Source organism: Pelobates fuscus, chromosome 8, assembly GCF_036172605.1.
Source record: "Pelobates fuscus isolate aPelFus1 chromosome 8, aPelFus1.pri, whole genome shotgun sequence".
In the NCBI taxonomy this organism is placed as follows: Eukaryota; Metazoa; Chordata; class Amphibia; order Anura; family Pelobatidae; genus Pelobates; species Pelobates fuscus.
Window position 1 is genome coordinate 6,621,895 of NC_086324.1, and position 23,135 is coordinate 6,645,029.

General features: G+C 44.0%; 1 protein-coding gene across 1 annotated transcript in view; it reads right to left on the minus strand.

The window, feature by feature from the left end:
- Positions 1–23,135, minus strand: part of PDIA5 (protein disulfide isomerase family A member 5) — a 50,690-nt gene that overhangs the window by 12,397 nt on the left and 15,158 nt on the right. The window contains exons 7-15 of the mRNA XM_063429184.1: positions 22,637–22,697; positions 21,713–21,780; positions 20,311–20,402; positions 19,849–19,920; positions 19,136–19,272; positions 13,726–13,793; positions 11,351–11,514; positions 11,124–11,254; positions 88–158 (exon numbers count right to left, since the gene is read on the minus strand). Of these exons, the coding sequence (XP_063285254.1) occupies positions 88–158; positions 11,124–11,254; positions 11,351–11,514; positions 13,726–13,793; positions 19,136–19,272; positions 19,849–19,920; positions 20,311–20,402; positions 21,713–21,780; positions 22,637–22,697 (864 nt within the window). The remainder of the gene's footprint in view (positions 1–87; positions 159–11,123; positions 11,255–11,350; positions 11,515–13,725; positions 13,794–19,135; positions 19,273–19,848; positions 19,921–20,310; positions 20,403–21,712; positions 21,781–22,636; positions 22,698–23,135) is intronic.

Consider the following 23,135-nt stretch of genomic DNA (forward strand, 5'->3'; position numbering starts at 1 on the left):
GCTGGGAAAACATTGTAAAGTATTCACAAGTCCCCAATGACTTGTTACAGCTTTCTCAGACCCAGAATTACCCAGAAACCACCTTACCTTGCGATCTTCTTTGAACATTTCAGCAGCCGTTGTAAAATGTGGGACTGCCGTCTTGCAATGAGGGCACCCTGCGAGACAAAAATAATCCTTAAAACACTTTAAACAGCTAGACGGACAACCTTCACCTTCCCCAGGCAAGCCTAACACACCAATTACTCTCACAATAGGTCTCCTAAGAGACCTTAAATTAGAAGCAACAGCTGTGTGTACTCGAGTTTTATCATGCTTTCTTTTGTTAGGCTGACAAGAGTTATACGTCGTAATAATGTTTTGTGACATCAGTTGGGATGTCCTCCATAAATTCAACATGCCGTGTTTACAGAGTGTAACTTCAGTATCTCACGGCACATTCTCAAGTGCAGAATTACTTTCCTCTGTTTTTAAATATTCAGAGCAAGATGATTATATACGGCGTGCAATGTTGGCGGATAGCGGCGTGCAATGTTGGCGGACAGCGGCGTGCAATGTTGGCGGACAGCGGCGTGCAATGTTCATACCCTCCTGACAACTACAGACACGTCTACTGCGTGAGAACCCATGTGGGAATGCCAGGTCACACTACTGGAAACGGGGATGTGCACAAAACATGCAAAGGGCAAATTGTTCCAATCTTAGAGATGGGGAGAAAACAATCAGGCCATATGTTTTTTTTTTTATTTAATCTGGGGTTCATTTCTTCTGCCTCTAGCTTAAGTTGCGGTTTGCAAATATCAAATCACTCAACTAATTTTCTTTCATTACGTTGGCTGAAGATGCCATCCCATTTCTGTTGCCATTACTAAAGCTTTGTTCAGATATTAAACGTCACTTTGAGAATAAGAGCTTCCAATAGCTGCAGACAGATTGGAGGTTTGGTAAATAACCTCCGGTGTGGCTGTGTCACTGCACAGCGTCACCCAGCATCAGCGCATCATAAACACCATTTCTTCTGCTTAAACAAACCGCCATAGAAAATTCATCAACACGAATTAAGAACTGCCATAATTAATCGCAAAAACAGCCGCTTTCATGTCACAAATAATTACACCTAATTACATTGCTGACAGTCCTTCAGCAGAAGCAGGCCTCTTGTCCGTTAATTGGAAAGATATCAGAGAACAAAGAACAGCATGTTTTTAATAAATGCAATTTATGTTCTGACATTGTTTATGATTAACAGAGATGCAGGCCTTCGGAGAGGTTAATAAAGTTTGTATGAACGCTAAAGAAACACACCAAATATTAGAAAGCAATGAAAGATCTCTTCTATTTTTTATAAAAAATGGTTTTGAAATCAGAGATTATAGAATATACACAGAGAACCAAACTGTACACAAGACATGGACACCCAACATATTTGGCTGACAAGATCATTTTCAGGCGGGTTCAGAAATGGAATCTGGACAAAGAGCTGGTAAACCTACCGGCTAAAGTGACGATTAAAGCATAACTACCTGGAGATTGCTACCGCCAAGATGGCTGCTACAACAGATGGTGCGTTAGGCATTGTGCTAGCGAAAGGCACTAAACACTAGGAGCATGGTGACAGTTAAAATTCTAAATTAAACTATATAATTGTTAGCTGTAACGATTAAATGAACAGAACATTAGAATGAGACAATTAGGGTTATTCACTAAACTCAAAATTTTTGGCCCATTAATTCAGAATGGCTAAACCAAGACAAAACCAGCCGAGCTGTGACTTTAGCCAAATTGGAGAGCTTTTCCATACATAAACACAGAACCAGATCAGCCAGATTTCATGGCATGCAACACATATCTGTGTATCAAAGGCTATCGGCAAACCATTAATGGCACGATTACAGTCATGTGGGTCAGAAGCTGCCGTAAGTGGTCGCTAGTAACAGCAGCTGGTGGTTAGTAGTGGCTAATATTTAAAGGCAGGTATCCAACCTTGATACTATTTTTTTTTTTTTTTTTTTAAATCAACTGACCGCCGATGTCCGACAGCAACGATATACACTGCTCGTACATTAACCACTCGCTGGTAAAGCAAAGGAACCACATGCTGTTAAAGTTGTCCCCATAACAACCGCACCGTATTTATACTTTACATACATCAAGCACTAACTGTCTCATTTCGGCTTCTCACTACGAACATGTGCGCAGCACTGAAAGGGGCCGAGCGGTGTACGTACACGGATTAGGAAGTCTTTCTTGGGAGTGACTGGGTGTGGCTAAGGTGGCAGGCCTCTTGCAGAATTGTGAAAAACCATTAGTTTTTTGTGCATAAACTATAGTGCATTAGTGTGAGGGTTTGGCCTCGTTAATATGCTGTATTTTTGCATGCTTTGTTCTTTAATGTTGTATTGTGACCGTAGTGTTCCTATATCTGCAAATACAGTCATCACCCAACATGCCGGTTATCAGAGCAAGCGCGGGATTAACGTGCTGCAGGTCACGTCGTTCTAGAAAATCAAAGTGTGACAATGTTACAGCATATCCTCACACCCTCATCAGCACAGCTCTAAACCTGCAACATTGAACTAATATCTCAGCAGGAGCCTTCCCGTCCTGTGGGGATTACTGGCCGCGGGATTGGTGGAGGGCATTAGATGTCTGCTCAGAAAGTGATGGTGTGTTCTCCAAATCTACAAAAAGAAAATCTCACTGGATTTCACCTAAACAGCAAGAGATGATTATAGCTCATCTTCCATTAACCCCTCTACATTAAAATCACTGCAATGAATTACCGAATCCGGTCAGACTGCCTTTTAATAATAGAAATCGCTGGGGTTGGAGGGGTTAATGCACACGGTTATGCAATTCTGGCAGAAATAATGAGAAACGCTTTTAGCACTAACCCCCAGAAGCTTTTACCAGATTAAGCTTTCATTAAAACATTCGCTTCCGATGGGCTCCTAATGAATCCTCTGCCGTTTGATATAAACATAACGGCGAGGTGCACTCCGCACTAGTAACCCAGGAATAGGAAGGAAAAACACCTTCTGCGTGCCAAAAAAGCAAGCCATGGCTCGCGAGGCAGCAACTGAAGGGTTAATGGACAGGCTGGATATTTAATATTATTGTATATTATTATTATTATTATTATTATTATTATTATTATTATTATTAAGAGTTAAGCAGAGCGTTTTCTATGAAAGTGATCTCGTCCTGCTGAAAGTTTAACACTAGACAATCCTTGGAGAAACTCAACCTGTTATCTTACCAGGAAAGGTTAAAGGATCTTAACATGTATAGCTTGAAGGAAAGACGAGACAGGGGGGATATGATAGAAACATTTAAATACATAAAGGGAATCAACACAGTAAAGGAGGAGACTATATTTAAAAGAAGAAAAACTACCACAACAAGAGGACATAGTCTTAAATTAGAGGGACAAAGGTTTAAAAATAATATCAGGAAGTATTACTTTACTGAGAGGGTAGTGGATGCATGGAATAGCCTTCCAGCTGAAGTGGTAGAGGTTAACACAGTAAAGGAGTTTAAGCATGCGTGGGATAGGCATAAGGCTATCCTAACTATAAGATAAGGCCAGGGACTAATGAAAGTATTTAGAAAATTGGGCAGACTAGATGGGCCGAATAGTTCTTATCTACCGTCACATTCGATGTTTCTATCTTACTTTATTGAACGTCAAAACATTTTCCAGGTCACCAAGTTTTTGATCTGTTGCTAGATTCTGGCAATTTCATGGCACAGGGAAAGGAGACGCACAGACTGACACAGATCGCAGTGAGGAGAGGGTGGGGTAGGGGTAAACAATAATTATAACTATTGTTTGTGTGATAAAAGTAATCAATCTGCGTATAAACACAGTGACACTTCGTAACAGTGTGGCTCTCAATTAAAGATGCAAATATAAAAAGTCAAGGCTTAGGATCTCTTTAGCAGCTTAAAGGGACACGGACCCCAAAAGAACCTTAGCTTGTTCTATGAAGCGTGAGTCATCTTTTCATTTTACAATGATTTTTAATTTTAATAGAAGTTGTTATTTTTATAAATTGACCTTATTACACACTCCTGGATGTCAATCAGATAACCAGTCCTGTTACTTCCTGGTTTGTTTAGCTCAGTGGAGATACACTTAAGAGGCAGCCACTGCCCAGAGCTCCTGCCTTGCAAATACTTCTCATTGAGCTGCATTGGGAAGTCTGTGATTGGACAGCCACAGAAAGTCTGGGCGGGGTTAGAAGGGGAGGGCTTGCAAAGGCTGCAGATAGGAGTTCTACAGCTATTACAAGGTGCTCTTAGATACACCCGCAATGAAAACATTGCATAATTAAATGTGGGCAGGTTTTTATTCGGGGTATATCTAGCAATCAGTGATATTTTGTGGTATTTGGGCAGTTGAGTGTCACTTTAATGCCAGAGTAATTTACAAGGAAAGAGGTTAGACAAACAAAATATACTAATATGCCAAACTCCGCTGTATACAAATGTGAAACAAATGAGATTTTAAAAAATAGGACCATGACCATCCTTATTGGTGTAAGCTAGTCATTTAGTGTTGATGTTGGCAGGTGAGCTCACACTTTGCATAGTTAGTAAGATGTTGGGATTTGGGAGTTGCATAGGAAGCTTACTTCTAATACCAGTAATGTCTAAGCCTTAGCACTGAGCAGCACCAGCAGTTATGTACTAACTTCTAATGATGCACAGGCATCCAATGAGGGGCAGCACCCTGCAGGGAGCAGGGTCTTCAGCAGCTGGAGCGCCAAGGGCAAACATTATTGGCTTCACTTCCAAATCCATCCTCTCATTAAAACCTTTAGAAAGCAACTAAAAACCTGTCTGAAAGCCGCACGTTGATTATTAAGCCAAACACAGCTCAGATGTTTCCAGAGGCAGAGGAGACTAGTCCGTGACCAGCGGGCGAGCAGATGTAACGCAGCCTGTTCCCGCCTCCGGTACTCGGGTGCTCAGGGTTGGTAATCTGCTTTGCTGAAAGCCCCTGGCAGATGTGCCATGAATAGATTTGATATCCCATTTGTTCTGTTATTCTTGAGCAAAATGCAAGACGAGACGGCAATAATAAAAACGGAATGTGTTAACCGTTTCTAATCTGCTTGCCCCCAGGTTTCGGTGAAAACTCTAGCAGAGGACAGCATTGCCTGGAAGGATAGTATGTTTGTTTAGTAAGTGACAGTGTAACTGAATGAATACTGCAATCTTTGTTAATTCTCTTCCTTCAAGACAACACCTGGTTATTTAGATTACTCTCAGTAAAGAAATTAAACCATCGTTCCCCTCACTTTCTGGATGCAACCAATGCTAGTATCCCTTCCTAGATCTATCTACCAAGGCTACAACACGCCAGAGGCTTCCTGCGCTGGTATCAAGCTGGTTTAGTGTCTAAATCAGGAACCAACAAAATATGGGTGAAATCCAATGGTCAGAGTGACATATTGTCAGGGTACCTGAGGCCTCTACCTCTAAGGGAGGTGGAGACTTGGTGGTGTATCCGTCCAGGCGAGCTGTCCTTCCCGTTCCTCGCGGTTCATCCAGTCACTTAAACACCGGCCGCGAGGAATCCACGTCCTTTTCTAGCAGGACGCTCAATACGTGACGTCATGACGCTAGCACGAGCTATCTGTCACTCAAGTGTCCGATATCCAATCGGTACTTTTCAGAGGCGTGATTTCCATCCAGAACCAGGGTATTTAAGCTTACTCCTTACTTCAGCTCATTGCCCTGTCGTGGTTCTAGCTTGTCTAGTCACTCAGTGCTCTGGTATTCTAGTTTGCTCTTTTGGTTTTGACTCGGCTCGTTGTACTACCCTGTTTCTCTGTTATCCCTTGACCCGGCTTGTCTCTCGCTTATCTGTCTTCTCGTTCCCTCGACCTCGGCTTGTCTCTGACTATTCTTTACTCTCGGTACGTTAGTCCGGCCATTCTAAGGCCCGGTATACGTACCTTTCCACTCTTTGTACTCTGCGTGTTGGATCCCTGTCCCGATCCTGACATTACGACAGGGCCAATGGATCCTGCAGGTACAAACAGTCAGCTTGGTTCTTCGGATCCCAGGTTTGACGCCATGGAACATAGGATGGATCAGATGGCTTTGGCACTACAGGCACTTTTGTCTCGTGCTAGTAATCCACCTGAGGAGACACGTACCCCTTCTATCTCTCCTGCAGTCTCAGGTCTAGAGGTAGCCACTGTAGGTGCTTCTTCCCGTATTACCCCACCAGTACGTTATGGCGGGTCACCGGAGAAGTGTCGTGGCTTTCTAAACCAGATTAGCATCCATTTCGAACTACAACCCCGCTCTTATCCTACAGATAGAGCAAAAGTTGGATTTATTATTACTCTGCTCATTGAAAAAGCTTTAAGATGGGCCAATCCTTTATGGGAGAATGATAATCCACTCGTCTATAATTATAATGCCTTTGTAGCTGCGTTTAGAAGAACTTTTGACCCTCCTGGCAGAAAGGTCAATGCAGCTAGATTAATGTTGCGCCTTAAACAGGACAATCGAACACTTGTGGATTATGCACTAGAGTTCAGATCCTTGGCGGCAGAAGTTAAGTGGAACGAACAGGCTTATATAGATGTGTTTCTGAATGGGTTATCAGATATAATTCTTGACGAGGTCGCTACTAGAGAACTCCCTGAAAATTTGGAGGATTTAATTTCTTTTATATCTCGTATTGATGAACGCTTAAGAGAGAGGCAGAACACTCGAGATAGGACCCGTAGACCCTCCTTTAAACTAGCGCCTACTTTTCAAATCTCTGAGTTCGAAGACTTCCGTATTCCTGAACCTATGCAGATAGGCAGTACTCATCTCACTGAAAGGGAGAGACAGTACCGGAGAAGGGAGGGTTTATGTATGTATTGTGGAGTCAGGGGTCATTTACGCCTAAATTGTCCCAATCGTTCGGGAAACGCTCGCACCTAAGTTCCTCTAGAGGACAGGCCTTGGGTGTTTCTACTTTGTCCTCTATTCACAACTACAAGGAGCTCAGGCTTGTGTTACCCGTTTCTTTAAACTGGGAGAAGGGAGTAGTTAAGACTATGGCACTAATCGATTCTGGAGCTGCTGAGAGCTTTATAGATCAGGGTTTTGCTGCCAAGCATGCTATTCCATCCCAGTTAAAGGAGACACCTCTGGCTGTTGAGGCCATCGATGGTAGACCGTTACTTGAGCCTGTTATTTTTCATGAGACCATACCGATTAACTTGACTGTTGGCATCCTGCATAAAGAGGATATATCCTTGATGCTCATTTCTTCTCCGTCTATTCCCATAGTTCTGGGGTACTCCTGGCTGAGGAGACACAACCCTATTATTAATTGGGAATCAGGGGAGATAGTTTCATGGGGAGAGAATTGTCAAGAAAAATGCTTGCGGAAGGTCTTACCTCTTGGGTTAACTAATACATCGAATACCTCTGACAATCCTACAGAGACACAAATTCCGCCTCAGTATCTAGATTTAAAGGCAGTTTTTGACAAAAAGAAAGCCGATACCTTACCCCCACACAGGTCCTTTGATTGCAAAATTAACCTACTCCCTGGTACCATGCCTCCCAGAGGTCATGTATACCCATTATCTATAAAGGAGAACTCAGTCCTAGAGGAATATATTCACGAGAATTTAGACAAGGGATTCATCAGGAGGTCCTCCTCCCCTGCCGGGGCTGGATTTTTTTTTGTTAAAAAGAAAGATGGTTCTTTGAGACCTTGTATTGATTATCGAGGCCTGAATAAGATAACCATTAAAAATGCCTACCCGATTCCCTTGATCACCGAACTCTTCGATCGTTTGAAGGGCTCTACAATTTTCACCAAGTTAGACCTCAGAGGGGCATATAACTTGGTGAGAATCCAGCAGGGACATGAGTGGATGACGGCATTCAATACTCGATATGGCCACTATGAATATACCGTCATGCCTTTTGGGTTATGCAATGCACCAGCAGTATTCCAAGATCTGATTAATGAGGTTCTTAGGGAATTTCAGCAAGAGTGCGTCATTGTATACCTAGATGATATACTCATTCATTCTAGTGACATTGAGATTCATCACAAACAAGTCAGGAGGGTTTTGTACAAGCTTCTCCAGCATGGCTTGTACTGCAAGTTGGAGAAATGTAGCTTTGATCAAACCCAGGTAACCTTTCTCGGCTATGTGATCTCTGGGGAGGGATTTAAGATGGATCCGGATAAGCTCCAATCCATTCTAGAGTGGCCTTTACCCACAGGTCTTAAAGCCATACAGAGATTTATTGGTTTTTCCAATTATTATAGGCGCTTTATTAAGGGCTATTCTTCCATTATTGCACCTATCACTAACATGACCAAACAGGGGGCTGACACTAAGAATTGGACTACTGAAGCTCTCCTTGCGTTCAAGACTCTCAAGGAGCTTTTCGCTTCCGCTCCAATTTTAGTTCACCCTGACACTTCTCTGCCATTTTTGCTCGAGGTAGACGCATCAGAGACTGGTTTAGGTGCTGTTCTATCCCAAAGGTTGGGTGTTGATAAACCATTACATCCATGTGGATTTTTCTCTAAAAAATTGACCGGTACTGAAAGCAGGTATGACATTGGTGACAGAGAATTACTAGCGGTTATCAAGGCTTTGAAAGAATGGAGACATTTATTGGAAGGTACATTACATCCTGTTACCATCCTGACAGACCACAAAAACTTGTCTTATATCGGAGAGGCCAAGCGTCTGTCCTCCAGGCAGGCTCGTTGGTCGTTGTTTCTTACCCATTTCAATTACGTTCTGACTTACAGACCTGGGTCTAAGAATTCTAAAGCCGATGCGCTATCTCGCCAATATGAACCCTCTGCTTCAGTTGAACCACTTATGTCCTCCATTGTACCCAAATGCAATATTATTGCTAATACCAGTCTCAAAATTCATTCCCCGCTACTTGACCAGATCTTGAAGTCACAACATCTAGCTCCCGGAAACACTCCTGAGGGAAGAAACTTTGTTCCTCCTGAACTTCAACTGGAGCTCTTACAATGTTTTCATGAAAGTAAAATAGCTGGTCATCCTGGTATTCGCAAGACGTACTCTCTGATATCCAAGGATTTCTGGTGGCCTTCACTTCGTAAAGATATTGAGGAGTTCGTCGCAGCTTGTGAGACTTGTGCCAAGACTAAACTATCTCATGCATCCCCATGTGGCCTGTTACACCCCTTGGACATTCCTGAGAAACCTTGGTCCTGTTTGTCCATTGACTTTATCGTTGATTTGCCTGCTTCCAAAAGACAGACTGTTATTCTCACGGTGGTGGATAGATTTACCAAGATGGCTCATTTCGTGCCATTACCTAAACTTCCGACTTCCCCTGAATTAGCGGAGATTTTTGCGAGAGAAGTTTTTCGCTTACATGGGATTCCTTCAGAGATTGTTTCGGATAGAGGTTCTCAATTTGTCTCACGTTTCTGGAGATCCTTTTGTTCTCAAATGGGCATCAAATTGAACTTCTCCTCTGCCTATCACCCTCAGTCTAACGGAGCTGCTGAACGTACTAATCAAAAGATCGAACAGTATCTGCGTTGCTTTGTTTCCGAACACCAGGACGATTGGGTCGGTCTGATTCCTTGGGCGGAGTTCGCACACAATAACCTTGTTTGCGATTCAACTCGCTCTAGCCCTTTCTTCATGAACTATGGCTTTCATCCTTCGATTTTTCCTTCGGTTTCCTCTTCCCAGGGGATACCGTCGGTTGATGATCATGTCGCCAACCTGAAGAAATTATGGGATCAAACTCGACAAATTCTATTACATAGTTCCTCACTGTTCAAGAAACACGCGGACAAACATAGAAGAGCGGCTCCTGTTTTTGTTCCTGGGGATAGGGTATGGTTGAGTACTAAGAATATCCGCCTAAAAGTTCCGTCCATGAAATTTGCTCCTCGTTACATAGGTCCTTACAGGGTTCTCACTCGTATCAATCCGGTTGCGTATCGCCTTGCTCTGCCACCTGCCTTACGCATTCCTAATTCTTTTCATGTCTCCTTGTTGAAACCCCTCATTTGCAACAAATTCTCCTCTAAGGTCTCCTCGCCTCGTCCTGTTCAGGTGGAGGGTCGGGAGGAGTACGAGGTCAGCTCCATCATTGACTCCAGAATTTCAAGGGGTAAATTGCAATATCTGGTCAACTGGAGGGGATATGGTCCTGAGGAGAGGAGTTGGGTACCTCAGGAGGACGTCCATGCTTCTCGCCTTCGCAGAGCATTTCACCTTCGCTTCCCATCTCGCCCCGGTTCATTCCGCCCGGTGGGCGTATCTGAGAGGGGGGGTACTGTCAGGGTACCTGAGGCCTCTACCTCTAAGGGAGGTGGAGACTTGGTGGTGTATCCGTCCAGGCGAGCTGTCCTTCCCGTTCCTCGCGGTTCATCCAGTCACTTAAACACCGGCCGCGAGGAATCCACGTCCTTTTCTAGCAGGACGCTCAATACGTGACGTCATGACGCTAGCACGAGCTATCTGTCACTCAAGTGTCCGATATCCAATCGGTACTTTTCAGAGGCGTGATTTCCATCCAGAACCAGGGTATTTAAGCTTACTCCTTACTTCAGCTCATTGCCCTGTCGTGGTTCTAGCTTGTCTAGTCACTCAGTGCTCTGGTATTCTAGTTTGCTCTTTTGGTTTTGACTCGGCTCGTTGTACTACCCTGTTTCTCTGTTATCCCTTGACCCGGCTTGTCTCTCGCTTATCTGTCTTCTCGTTCCCTCGACCTCGGCTTGTCTCTGACTATTCTTTACTCTCGGTACGTTAGTCCGGCCATTCTAAGGCCCGGTATACGTACCTTTCCACTCTTTGTACTCTGCGTGTTGGATCCCTGTCCCGATCCTGACACATATTTAGGAATCAATGTCATTAAATTAACACCACTTTTTAGAACAAAGTTTTCTTATCTGCTCATTAACCCCTTATTAACCGTTACAGTCTGTTGGAGTACAAAGGACCAACCTATGGTTATTTTCTCACAAATCACGATTGGGTTATGGCCTAGCAACGTGAAAAATAAATCACCATCACTCAGGATTTCGGCGGCGTACCACTGTGTGTACTCATAAGGGGCATGATGAAAACACTTACATGGAGCGTAGAACATAACAAGAGCGTGCTTCTTCTTTTTCAGGATCTCACGAAAATCGTCTCCGAGGAGGTGTACAACACTGGATGGCTTCTCGTCCCACGCCGGCTCCGGAGGAGGCGGTGCTTCTGGGCTGGAACACAAACACACAGGTATACAAGGCCTGTTCACACAGATATGTTCCTGCCGGTATAGCTGTACGGACAGGAGAACGGGACATAAAACTCACTTGTGCATCCATTCCACAATCTTTTGTTCTGAGCGCAGGTGTGGCAGCGTATATTTTTCCTCGCCATTTTCAAAATATTTCACTGTGGGGAACCCCGAGATCTGGAATCTCTCCGTCAGGGCTCTGTGTACTGTCCCATCCACCGCAGCAAGTACTCCAACACCCTAAGACGAAAGAGACTCCTTCAGTTCACAAGTTAAAAAAAAAATCAAACTTAAATGTCAAACCTTAAAACAGACATAAAAGGCGACATTAAACTAAATAAAAGGAGACAAAATCAGTCAGAAATATTTCCAATTGTGAACATCTTGTGAACCTCCCCATATTATCTGCTGTTTCCTATGAAACCAATCTAGAGTTAAATATTTTTTAAATTTTATTTTTTAACTGGAACTTTTTAGAGGTGTCACAATCTGTAAAATTACTCCAAACAGAGAACGTTTCTATATTAAAATCCCCAAGCAGGTTACTGTATTTCTAAGGAAGATCTAGAGCATGTTAACCAAATCAACAAATTGAAGAAGGTCCAATTAGATTGTCACCAATTCAAACGATTGATTTCATTTTCATAAAAGGCTTGGAATGAAACGGATTAATGACATGATTAATGCACGGACACAGATCACGAGCTACAAAGAAAAAAGCCAAGTATTTCATTTTGCTGTTTTCCGATAAAACGTACATATTTTCGTGTTTTCACAAGTATGACAAGTTTAATTAATCCTAATGGTAAACACTTCTCCTCGCAGTAAACTCTCAGACAGAATGTACTCAGGGTTTGGCAAGACGTGTGAATTAGCAATCAGTTTCAGCTCCTTGAGAATTCTTGGGAGAGAACGAGTTTCTCTTATTGTTTTGCTTTCTTCGGCAGTATAATCGTATCAGTCGAGGGCACAGTGTATCACTAAAACGGTCTGAAGATCCCCCCAAGCACAGCAAATATTATAAAGCGTCTCAGCCACGGTAGCCGAGGCCGACGGAATTTCAAATGAAAGGTAATAAAGCCCGAATTTAGCACACAAAGCGCGATATGGTCTCAGTGCGCCCAGCGGGGCAATGCTTAACCCTTCCCCTGCCTAGCGCACAAAGCGCGATAAGCTCTCAGCGTGCCCAGCGGTGCAATGCTTAACCCTTCCCCTGTCTAGCGCACAAAGCGCGATAAGCTCTCAGCGCGCCTAGCGGGGCAATGCTTAACCCTTCCCCTGCCTAGTGCACAAAGCGAGATAAGCGCTCAGCGCGCCCAGCGGTGCAATGCTTAACCCTTCCCCTGCCTAGCGCACAAAGCGAGATAAGCGCTCAGCGGTGCAATGCTTAACCCTTCCCCTGCCTAGCGCACACAGCGAGATAAGTGCTCAGTGCGCCCAGCGGTGCAATGCCTAACCCTTCCCCTGCCTAGCGCACCCAGCGAGATAAGCGCTCAGCGCGCCCAGCGGGGCAATGCCTAACCCTCCCCCTGCCTAGCGCACCCAGCGAGATAAGCTCTCAGTGCGCCCAGCGGGGCAATGACTAACCCTTCCCCTGCCTAGCGCACAGCGAGATAAGCTCTCAGCGCGCCCAGCGAGGCAATGCTTAACCCTTCCCCTGCCTGGCGCACCCAGCGAGATAAGCTCTCAGCGCGCCCAGCGGGGCAATGCCTAACCCTTCCCCTGCCTAGCGCACAGCGAGATAAGCTCTCAGCGCGCCCAGCGAGGCAATGCTTAACCCTTCCCCTGCCTAGCGCACAGCGAGATAAGCTCTCAGCGCGCCCAGCGGTGCAATGACTAACCCTCCCCCTGCCTGGCGCACACAACCTGTGCATCTGACAATGGATCCACCAAATGACAAAAAAACTCAACTCTTCATTAAATAATGTTTAACCCCTTAAGGACCAAACTTCTGGAATAAAATGGAATCATGAAATGTCACACATGTCATGTGTCCTTAAGGGGTTAACTCTGTGCTTTGTCTCATGCGGTCTCAAGCTGTCAGCAGTGAGAGGGTTAATCACCCCATTTTATAGGGGATTGCTTCTGTAGAGTCTGCAGGTACCCACAGACAACAATGAAATGATCGATTGCCATTATGGAGTCAAGGAGGAAGGTCTCTTCCCCTTTTTGGAAATAGCTGCAATTAGGGAAACCGTATAAAAGAATGGGCTTCACGGCTGAACGTGATGGACGTTGGGTTTACTTCCTTGTAACAATAAACAGCAAATAAAAAGTTAGAGCTGCGTCTGAGGGTGGGCGAGGTGGAACAATGAGATCGGGGGAGCAAGCTGGCAGGCTGGGGGTACAGAAGGCAGATATCAAGTATGGGGGCCACCAAGTGATGGAAAAAAGCCAGAATAGAGGATCAGGTGCTCCAGCTAATTAACCGTTTAATACCTGAGAACTTACACTTTCCTCATGGAGAGTCGCTGCTGCTTTCTCAAAATCTGGCTTCATTTTCTTACAGTGTCCGCACCCTGCAGATATAAAATGACAGCATGACATCACAGAACAGAATATCGTGCTCACAGTGCCAACCAGGACAGGCTCACAGGGTTACATCACCTGTACAGCGCCAACCAGGACAGGCTCACAGGGTTACATCACCTGTACAGCGCCAACCAGGACAGGCTCACAGGGTTACATCACCTGTACAGTGTCAACCAGGACAGGCTCACAGTGTTACATCACCTGTACAGCGCCAACCAGGACAGGCTCACACAGTGTTACATCACCTGTACAGCGCCAACCAGGACAGGCTCACACAGTGTTACATCACCTGTACAGCGCCAACCAGGACAGGCTCACAGTGTTACATCACCTGTACAGCGCCAACCAGGACAGGCTCACAGTGTTACATTACCTGTACAGCGCCAACCAGGACAGGCTCACAGTGTTACATTACCTGTATAGTGCCAGGGTGTCAGAAACAGCTTGTTTTTCATAGACATAGGAGGCGTTAGGGAGATTTACTCATTGAACATTAGAAGGTTATTCTATTACAACTAAGCACAAACTAAAAAAAAAACACGCAGTGAGACCCAGTAATCGGGATCGAATCCTAACTAGAGGAACCCACTTAACCTGATCTAAACGAGTCACTTTCTCCAGCAGACAGAACAACGTTACAACCCTTCAACCAAGAGCGGTAAAGGAGGGGACATCTGGGCGGCCCTCCGAACAAATATCAATAACACATCGAGAACTGCTTTCCAGCCTAACACTGTCTCAGCCAGATCAACGTTTTATAGCTTTCTATGAAATAGCGAGGCCCATAAAGATTTGGCAACATCTTTCTTTTGGCTTCTGGATTTGGGAATTAACATGAACAGAATACAAGTCACTTCCCAAGGTTTTTATTATAATTCTCACTTGTCCCCTAAATTTGACAAACGTGCAATGTTAGAGGTCATTTGGCGTCTGTTGCTATTGTCTCTCTACACGCTGTGCCAATCCCAGTAAAGTCAGGGATTGTCAGACAGGAAATCAGACACAAACCGTACAGTGTGTCAAAATAAAGCAAGTCGTATATTGTGACGAAGCGAGAATGACACTCAGCAGCCGCATGTCCTCAGACACCGAAGAAGGGAAAACCCTTGAAAATGTAAAGGAAAAAAATAAAAGCATTTCGAGTGTCAGATCAAGCACTCCCTGGATATAGGCACAGACATGCCAACGATTGCAATTAGGAAAATAGACTGCTTGCGGAAAACCTTGGTGAGTCTGACACAATATGGAACCCACAAAACACGGACATCCTGTCACAGTTTGCCAGAAATAGATTGAAAACAAGAGAGCTTTGCAAAAAAACAAGTCACGGGAGACAGACCATTATCAAAATTAGTATTGGCACCCCTGAGCCTGTTTTACAGAGCCTGGCACGGCTCTGGAGAATGTGAGTGAGAGTCACACACTTATCTATTACCCATTTTTTATTATACAGTTTGCACTATGTTGTTGTCTTTTATTTTTTCTCTATTTTAGTTTATACCCAAATCCAGTTCCACGCTGTTTGCATTACAGTCCAGTCCCATATTGCTCCTATATTGGTAATATTACAAATTTCTGCTGTGATCACATTGGGGAGGTGTATATACTGGTATGTGTTTCTTTTAATTGTATTATCAAAATTAGGGAAGAACATCTGAAGAAATAAAAAGACTGTACAAGATGCACAGCGAGACGTCTTATCCGCGTCATATTCTGCACAGGATGCACAGCGAGACGTCTTATCCGCGTCATATTCTGCGCAGGATGCACAGCGAGACGTCTTATCCGCGTCATATTCTGCGCAGGATGCACAGCGAGACGTCTTATCGACATTATATTCTGCGCAGGATGCACAGCGAGACGTCTTATCAGCGTCATATTCTGCGCAGGATGCACAGTGAGACGTCTTATCAGCGTCATATTCTGCGCAGGATGCACAGTGAGACGTCTTATCAGCGTCATATTCTGCGCAGGATGCACAGTGAGACGTCTTATCCGCGTCATATGCTGCGCAGGATGCACAGTGAGACGTCTTATCCGCGTCATATTCTGCGCAGGATGCACAGCGAGACGTCTTATCCGTGTCATATTCTGCGCAGGATGCACAGCGAGACGTCTTATCCGCGTCATATTCTGCGCAGGATGCACAGCGAGACGTCTTATCCGCGTCATATTCTGCGCAGGATGCACAGTGAGACGTCTTATCCGCGTCATATTCTGCGCAGGATGCACAGCGAGACGTCTTATCCGCGTCATATTCTGCGCAGGATGCACAGCGAGACGTCTTATCCGCGTCATATTCTGCGCAGGATGCACAGCGAGACGTCTTATCCGCGTCATATTCTGCGCAGGATGCACAGTGAGACGTCTTATCCGCGTCATATTCTGCGCAGGATGCACAGCGAGACATCTTATCCGCGTCATATTCTGCGCAGGATGCACAGTGAGACATCTTATCCGCGTCATATTCTGCGCAGGATGCACAGTGAGACGTCTTATCCGTGTCATATTGTGTGCAGGATGCACAGCGAGACGTCTTATCCGCGTCATATTCTGCGCAGGATGCACAGTGAGACGTCTTATCCGCGTCATATTCTGCGCAGGATGCACAGCGAGACGTCTTATCCGTGTCATATTCTGCGCAGGATGCACAGCGAGACGTCTTATCCGCGTCATATGCTGCGCAGGATGCACAGCGAGACGTCTTATCCGTGTCATATTCTGCGCAGGATGCACAGTGAGACGTCTTATCCGCGTCGCATTCTGCGCAGGATGCACAGCGAGACCTCATATCTGTGTCAGATTGTGCAGGAAATGGTAAGACTAGGACAAGCATGGCGGCCACTGGGACTGGAGTGCTGGTCTTTACTGCTAATATGACCGATGATGGCAACAACATTTTATCTTCATAAGTACACCTTACCGATTTCAATCTTCCCTTTTTCAGGGACAATGCACTGTTGGGTCACCATATTTTAAACCGGAAAGCCAGCGCCACACGACGCTCTAAGCACTTTCTTTACGCCTCCCTGTCCTCGCAGAGTCCAAAAGAGAACATGAAATGCTGCAAATACAGACTGTTGGCACCATAACCACTTTAAATAGCTGAAGTGGTTATGGTGGGTGGAGTTACCCTTTAATAAATAAAAAAAATAAAAATCAATGGAAGATCATTTATCCGACAGCAAAAACTGAAGCCAGGGAGTTTCCAGTAATAAACAGAAACCCATTATAGCGATTCGATACTAAACAGGATTCTCTAACCCAACACCAAAGAAAGCGAAAACGAGACTGCGGGGAGTCACCAACAGCTACGGATATTAAACCAAATACGTAAAAAAACATTTGGAAATTATGCTCAGATCTTTACTTTCTATTTTTAGATAAACGAGGGACTCCTTAAAAAGTCTATATTTCTCCCGTTGCTTATTGATATAAATACCCTCAAAATGATAGTTAATAATTTATCCTTTTCGTCACAATTATTTTATTCATTTAAAGCCCACGTACACATTTTTAGATCTAAAATGGCCGTATCTCTGTCCAAATACTTGTGGGGCTGTCTTCACTGAGAAAAAGGAAAACTCACCCTTTTGTTTTAAGAAACCAGTAAAGGTCAAGGGCTCCGTAAAGGGTAAATTACCACAGAGTGACAAAAAGAGAGCGTGCGTCAAGTGACAGGGCTGAGTGCTTGTGACAGGCTCATGTAGGTCAATGGCTCCGGCTGTGACTGTCACCTGAATCTGCCATTTCGTTTTAGGGGTAAAACGCATCCAGCGGCAGCGCAGCCTTAAGCGCAAACCTAGAACCTGCTACTGGGAGACACCAGGTTATTGGAAATTACGGGTATTTTGTGCAACATTCACACAAGACATGGATAATGCACAGTCTGTGAGTAGTGCTCACAGCGCTGTCACTTTGGGGGAGCAATTAGATCTAACATGTTTATCTGCATACTAACCCCTTCAGTAGAAGTGTGAAGCCATACCTTCCCTACACTGGAAGCCCCCATGATGCAGCTATGAGCTGACCATTATTATGTGCAATACTTCACTGTGCACACACACACATTACTGAGTTCCCTCCAGCCTCCCAGAGACGCAGTTTAACCCCTTAAGGACACATGACGTGTGTGACACGTCATTATTCCATTTTATTCCAGAAGTTTGGTCCTTAAGGGGTTAAAGGGGTACAGGCCTAAATCGGGACTGACCTGTATTGGGAAACTTGATATGTCTGATAAAATAAACCGCAGGGGGTCTTTATTTTACATTAAATAAATACATTTGGTAATTATACCGCAATATCAACACACACACACACACTCCCCTATACAAACTTTTTAGAATCTTACCGACCAGTAAGTGTACCTATTTAAAAAAAAAATGATTTCTATTTTATTAGGTAACTCTTGCACTGTTGTTGGACACTCAGAGGGCAAAGAAAGGTATTTGCTCTGCACAGAATTCCATTCTAACACTCCGAGGGTTAATCTGCAGTCCGCCAATGAAGACGCAGCGCTAATCATTTTTATTTGGGTCTCTAAAGTGAAGCAGATCTAAGCGTTAGGACTTTCATTGCCGTCAGACTCAGATCTAATTCACTTCAGTGTGTCCATTTTACAGATCTAAATGATGCTTTAAATCACCAAAACAAACAGCGCGTCTGCTTTGGAACTGCCTGACTCAAAGATAAATGGCACGCGCGAGTTCATTCGTCAATGCGTCTATACATCCTCTCTGCATCTGCACGATCTGGGTGCTCATAAAACGTACATCTCCCCTGAATTCTCTATTTATGGCGTGCTGCAAGGATACAAGCACCGAGAAATACTCAAAGCCGGAGCAGAAATACAGCAGAAACCATCAGACGCAAGGCAGAACAAATCTCGAAAAGTATCGGGCTGGCTGCGGGCACAAACGTTTATCTTTAGAGACCAAACTGGGCCAGTAGATTAATGGCCCCTACACGCAAAGTCTGCATTTCCAAATCCCATCTGGACGCCAGCCTCCTCCTTACCTCCATGATATAGCCCTGTCTGCGAGACCAAGACGCATTTTATGGTCTGAAAATGGCTGAAATACGGCATATTTTCCTAAAACTTCTGCAGAGAATGCACATTGTGTTTGTTATTTAACCAAATCAAAATTTTGCCAAAACAGAGGCTTTCTCAAACCCCTGGCGACTTGCATTTGGACACTATGCTACAGGCCTGATGGAAACGTATTAAATCACTTGTTGATACTAAGCAGGTAATTAAAGTAAAAAATTCGGCTAACTGTATCGACATAATGGCTCTTTAGATAAAATAAATAAATGGTGGACTCACACGGCGCATGGAACATGACAAGCACCGAGGGATGATCGTTAATGAACTGATCGAAGTCTGCGTCCGTCAGATGATAGACTGTGCTCTCCTGCTCGGCCCACGGCAATTCTGGCGTCTCGGGTGCTGGAGGCTGAGGGCTAGAAGCAGACACATAATGAGGAGGCTTGAACAGTCTCACAGACCAGCGGATTCCATCACATTAATAACATTAATATTGTCTGGATAGAAGTGTGGAAGCTAGATGCAGCAAAAAGACAAGATTGAGATCCCAATCGCACAAAGGGAGATCAAACGCTCTTTAGATATCAGAATACGGCAGCGCTCCACACACTGGAATAAGACTGCAAGACACCATTCATTCTCGCTACAGATAACACATTTCAGGCCATAGACCTTAATCATCGTGTGAGCTACTCCAGACTCTGCCAGCACTTCCCTCTGATTAGACACACTCTGGATTAAAGGCTCAGCATTCAGCCCTAATGACCAACTCCGAGGGGCAGACTCTCATACTATGCCATCAATTTCCTGCTTGAATACAGGTGACCTAATTAAGGCCCAGTGCCAAGGCTGTTACGTTGGTATAGATGCACTTTAAAGCACAATTTGTGATTTGCTGTCACGCATTTTCCATTCTAGATATACTTTTATAATAAAGCAGGTTGTTTCTTCATGGGAATCATATAAAAAGATCGGTAAAACCCAAGACGTACTTCTTCAGCCATTCTGTGATGTCTTTAGCAGTGGCGCCATACTTCTCATAGTTGTAGAGAAACTTCCCCTTCCTGCAGAAAGGAGTAGAAACCGGTCATATAATTCACAGACAATGAGGTTATTACAGTTTAACCCTTTACATTACTGGCGGCAGATACACAGAACACGGAGCAGGTATCGAGATTATCTTTTCACTCAATATTTCTGTGCGCTTTGAAAGAGGTATAAACGTCAAGAATATAAGCCGCAGAGGGGGATAGTCTATTCGTTCCCCTAATTCCTAGCCCCGGATCTTCATTGTAGTGAGCGTGTCCATAGTCTCAGATACATGCTCAGCCCATAGCAAGAACGACCAGGAAATTCAGGTAAAACCACATTATGGGAGACGGAAAGCACTAATTACAAAGAGCCCTGTACCCAGCCCCTGTACTGAAACATGGCCCCGCGCTCACTGTACTCACTCAAAGTATAGGATGGTGGGGTATCCCTTTACGTTAAATTCCTCTTTCAGCCTCTCGAACTCTGGGGCATGTACGTTCAGTCCGGCAAGGACCTGGGAAAACAAGCACAGGAGAATGGCATCTGAAAAGAGCAAGCTTCGCTACACTTTCTGTATGCTCTATAAAAAACAAACAATCCTGAATATAAATATGTTAACAGTGAAAGAAGTGCGAAATAATAAACACGAGAAGTAAAGTGTTGACAGAGGTTCAGGATTCACATTCTGGAATCGCCGTGTCATACAGAGCTGGTCCCTAACGCACCATGGAGGTAGTACAAGGTGATACAATGTTTTTTTCATTAACAGTATGATGGCAATGTGTTCATTCATTTAAAGGGATACTCCCCCCTTATGCCCTGACCGCCCTCATTCACATTATTAAAAATGCTGCATTTTTTAATAATGTGAATGTTACTTGATAAACACGTGAAATCAATCCACATTCAACTTATTTAGAATGTAGTTTGCACCGAGAAAGCCTTTACTGCCATCACAGATGCATATAGCTTCATTCATTAAATAAATAAATATATGAACGAGACTACTCAGGCAGGTAATAGAAGTCGCACTGCATTTATAACGGACACTGGAATCTGCTGCAAAACGCACAGATCCACAGACACCATCGCATAGCTGTATTATTTTGGAAACTGTTAGAAAGTCAGCATCGGTCACATTTACTGATCAATATGTAAAAATACAGTAAAGTCAAACAAGGAAAGACTAAGGCTGTGCAAAGAGTGAAAAACTAAACAACAAAAACCACATTCATAAAACAAGTGATTAAATGGATACACAAACAGAGGACACATTAATAGTTAAACTTCGCCACGCTGTTTCCCTCCAAGGGTTAAAGGTTACAGGGAGAAGTCACACATTTTACTGTGCACGGTCACTTTAAATCAGTGTCTCACACAGCCAACAGCACTTAAAACATAACATCTGCGTGAGTTGCTCTGTGCCAGCGACAAGGTGACAAGCATTAGATATTGTGTCCATTGCATCTCTTTCAGTGTTTAATACGGACCGCCGAGTTCTGTCGCCGAATGAGAAAGATGTCTGAACAGGATTTATATAAACAAAGGGCTCAACCAGGAGGTTTTAGGCTCAGTCCCAGACTTCTCCTGTACAGCAAATGTACCAACTGATCTATTTAACATTGTAGCAGTTAATATTAATCTTTAAAAAAAAACGTGTGGGTCAGTGCAGAATCACAGAGCCACTAATTTACACGTGTAAAGAAGAAAGTCATGCCTATATTTCGATTAACTCTCTAAAATAAAGCAATCAATCACTCAGTGCTGGGTGTGTGGTTTATTGCGTTCATTTAGAAGAGACATTCATTTCCTCAATTTACTCACGTAAGGGCCTTTGAGGTCGCTTGCTGCCTGCTGGAAGGATGGCATCATTCTCTTACACACGCTGCACCCTGTATGGGAGGGCAAGGAATGGGTACAGATCAGAGAATAACAGTAGGTGGCAAAGTGGGAACAAGTTAGTAATACAAAGAGAACAGGCAGGTTAGGAGAAAGGAGAGAGAATATTAAATAACAACATTATATGAATACATTGCCGTCATGTCGTTTAGGGCTTACAGATAAAATAATCTACTTCCAGGATCTGAGACATCCAGTAGAAATGACTGGGTATAACAGATCTGACATTTGATAGGTTACCAGTTAAAATAGAATGTCAACATAATCTACCTGACCAGCAAATGTACAGATTAGTTATTTTAACGTGTCCGACACAGCAATGCCCAGGGGTGGACGTCTGCGTGATCATCTAGAGCCCAATCCACTCCCTGGCACAAACCTCAGGTCATACATTCTTTACAAATGTTGATCCATGTAATGCATGGATCAAAATTATCAAAAACAGTGTTATTCACTGATCCTGGAGAGCCAGGGCCCATTAATACCGTGTACTAATCACTGGCAATTGGCTGCTACCTGTCCCAGATCCCCCACAGACACAAGGCGAAGGGGAGAGATTTATCAACGTGTCCTGAAAATTGGCGGTTAATTCCAGCCTTATGCTGGAACGTGTAATACAAGTAATCGTAGCAGTGACTGTTTTCTTCTTGGTAATTCTGCCGCTTTTTGCAGATATTACTCCAGAAGACCACGGAAAAAAAGAAGTGATACAGAACGATTTTCTGTTGGAAAAAGTGGCAGAAATATTGATAAATACGTTGCATTACAGAAAAGAATGGCTGATTGCAGAGGTTGATAAATCTCCTTGAATGAGTCCCAATAGGAAGAAGTGCTGGAGGGGTCACTTACATGGGGCGTAGAACATGACCAGTAGGGGACGCTCTTCCTTTTTCACAAGTTTCCTGAAATCCTGTAAAATTATAACAGGTGAGATTTCTGAGACAATAACTAACACGCCTGTCCATCAGGCTAACACTTAGATTGCAAGCTTCGGAGGCTAAGAAAGGCACAGTCTATATTAGTAAAATATAAGATATATTCAAGCGTGGCACTTCTTAGAGGAGAGATAGAGATATAGTGAATAAGTGTTTCCCCAACACCTATACAGTGAGAATACAAACACAATGTGCAAAAACACAATGTAAAATACACCCTCCAAAAAACAGAAGATAAGATACTTATACACAAAATGCTGATGGCAGGTAAGTATCAGCAATGATTAAAAAAAAGAATATAGCACATAGTGTGTACTGATAAACAACTGGAAATGATATATGGTTAAATGGTTACACTCACAAACTCCAGAGCCGTACTTGGCTCTGTATGATGTGCCCAATGGTGCCTATAC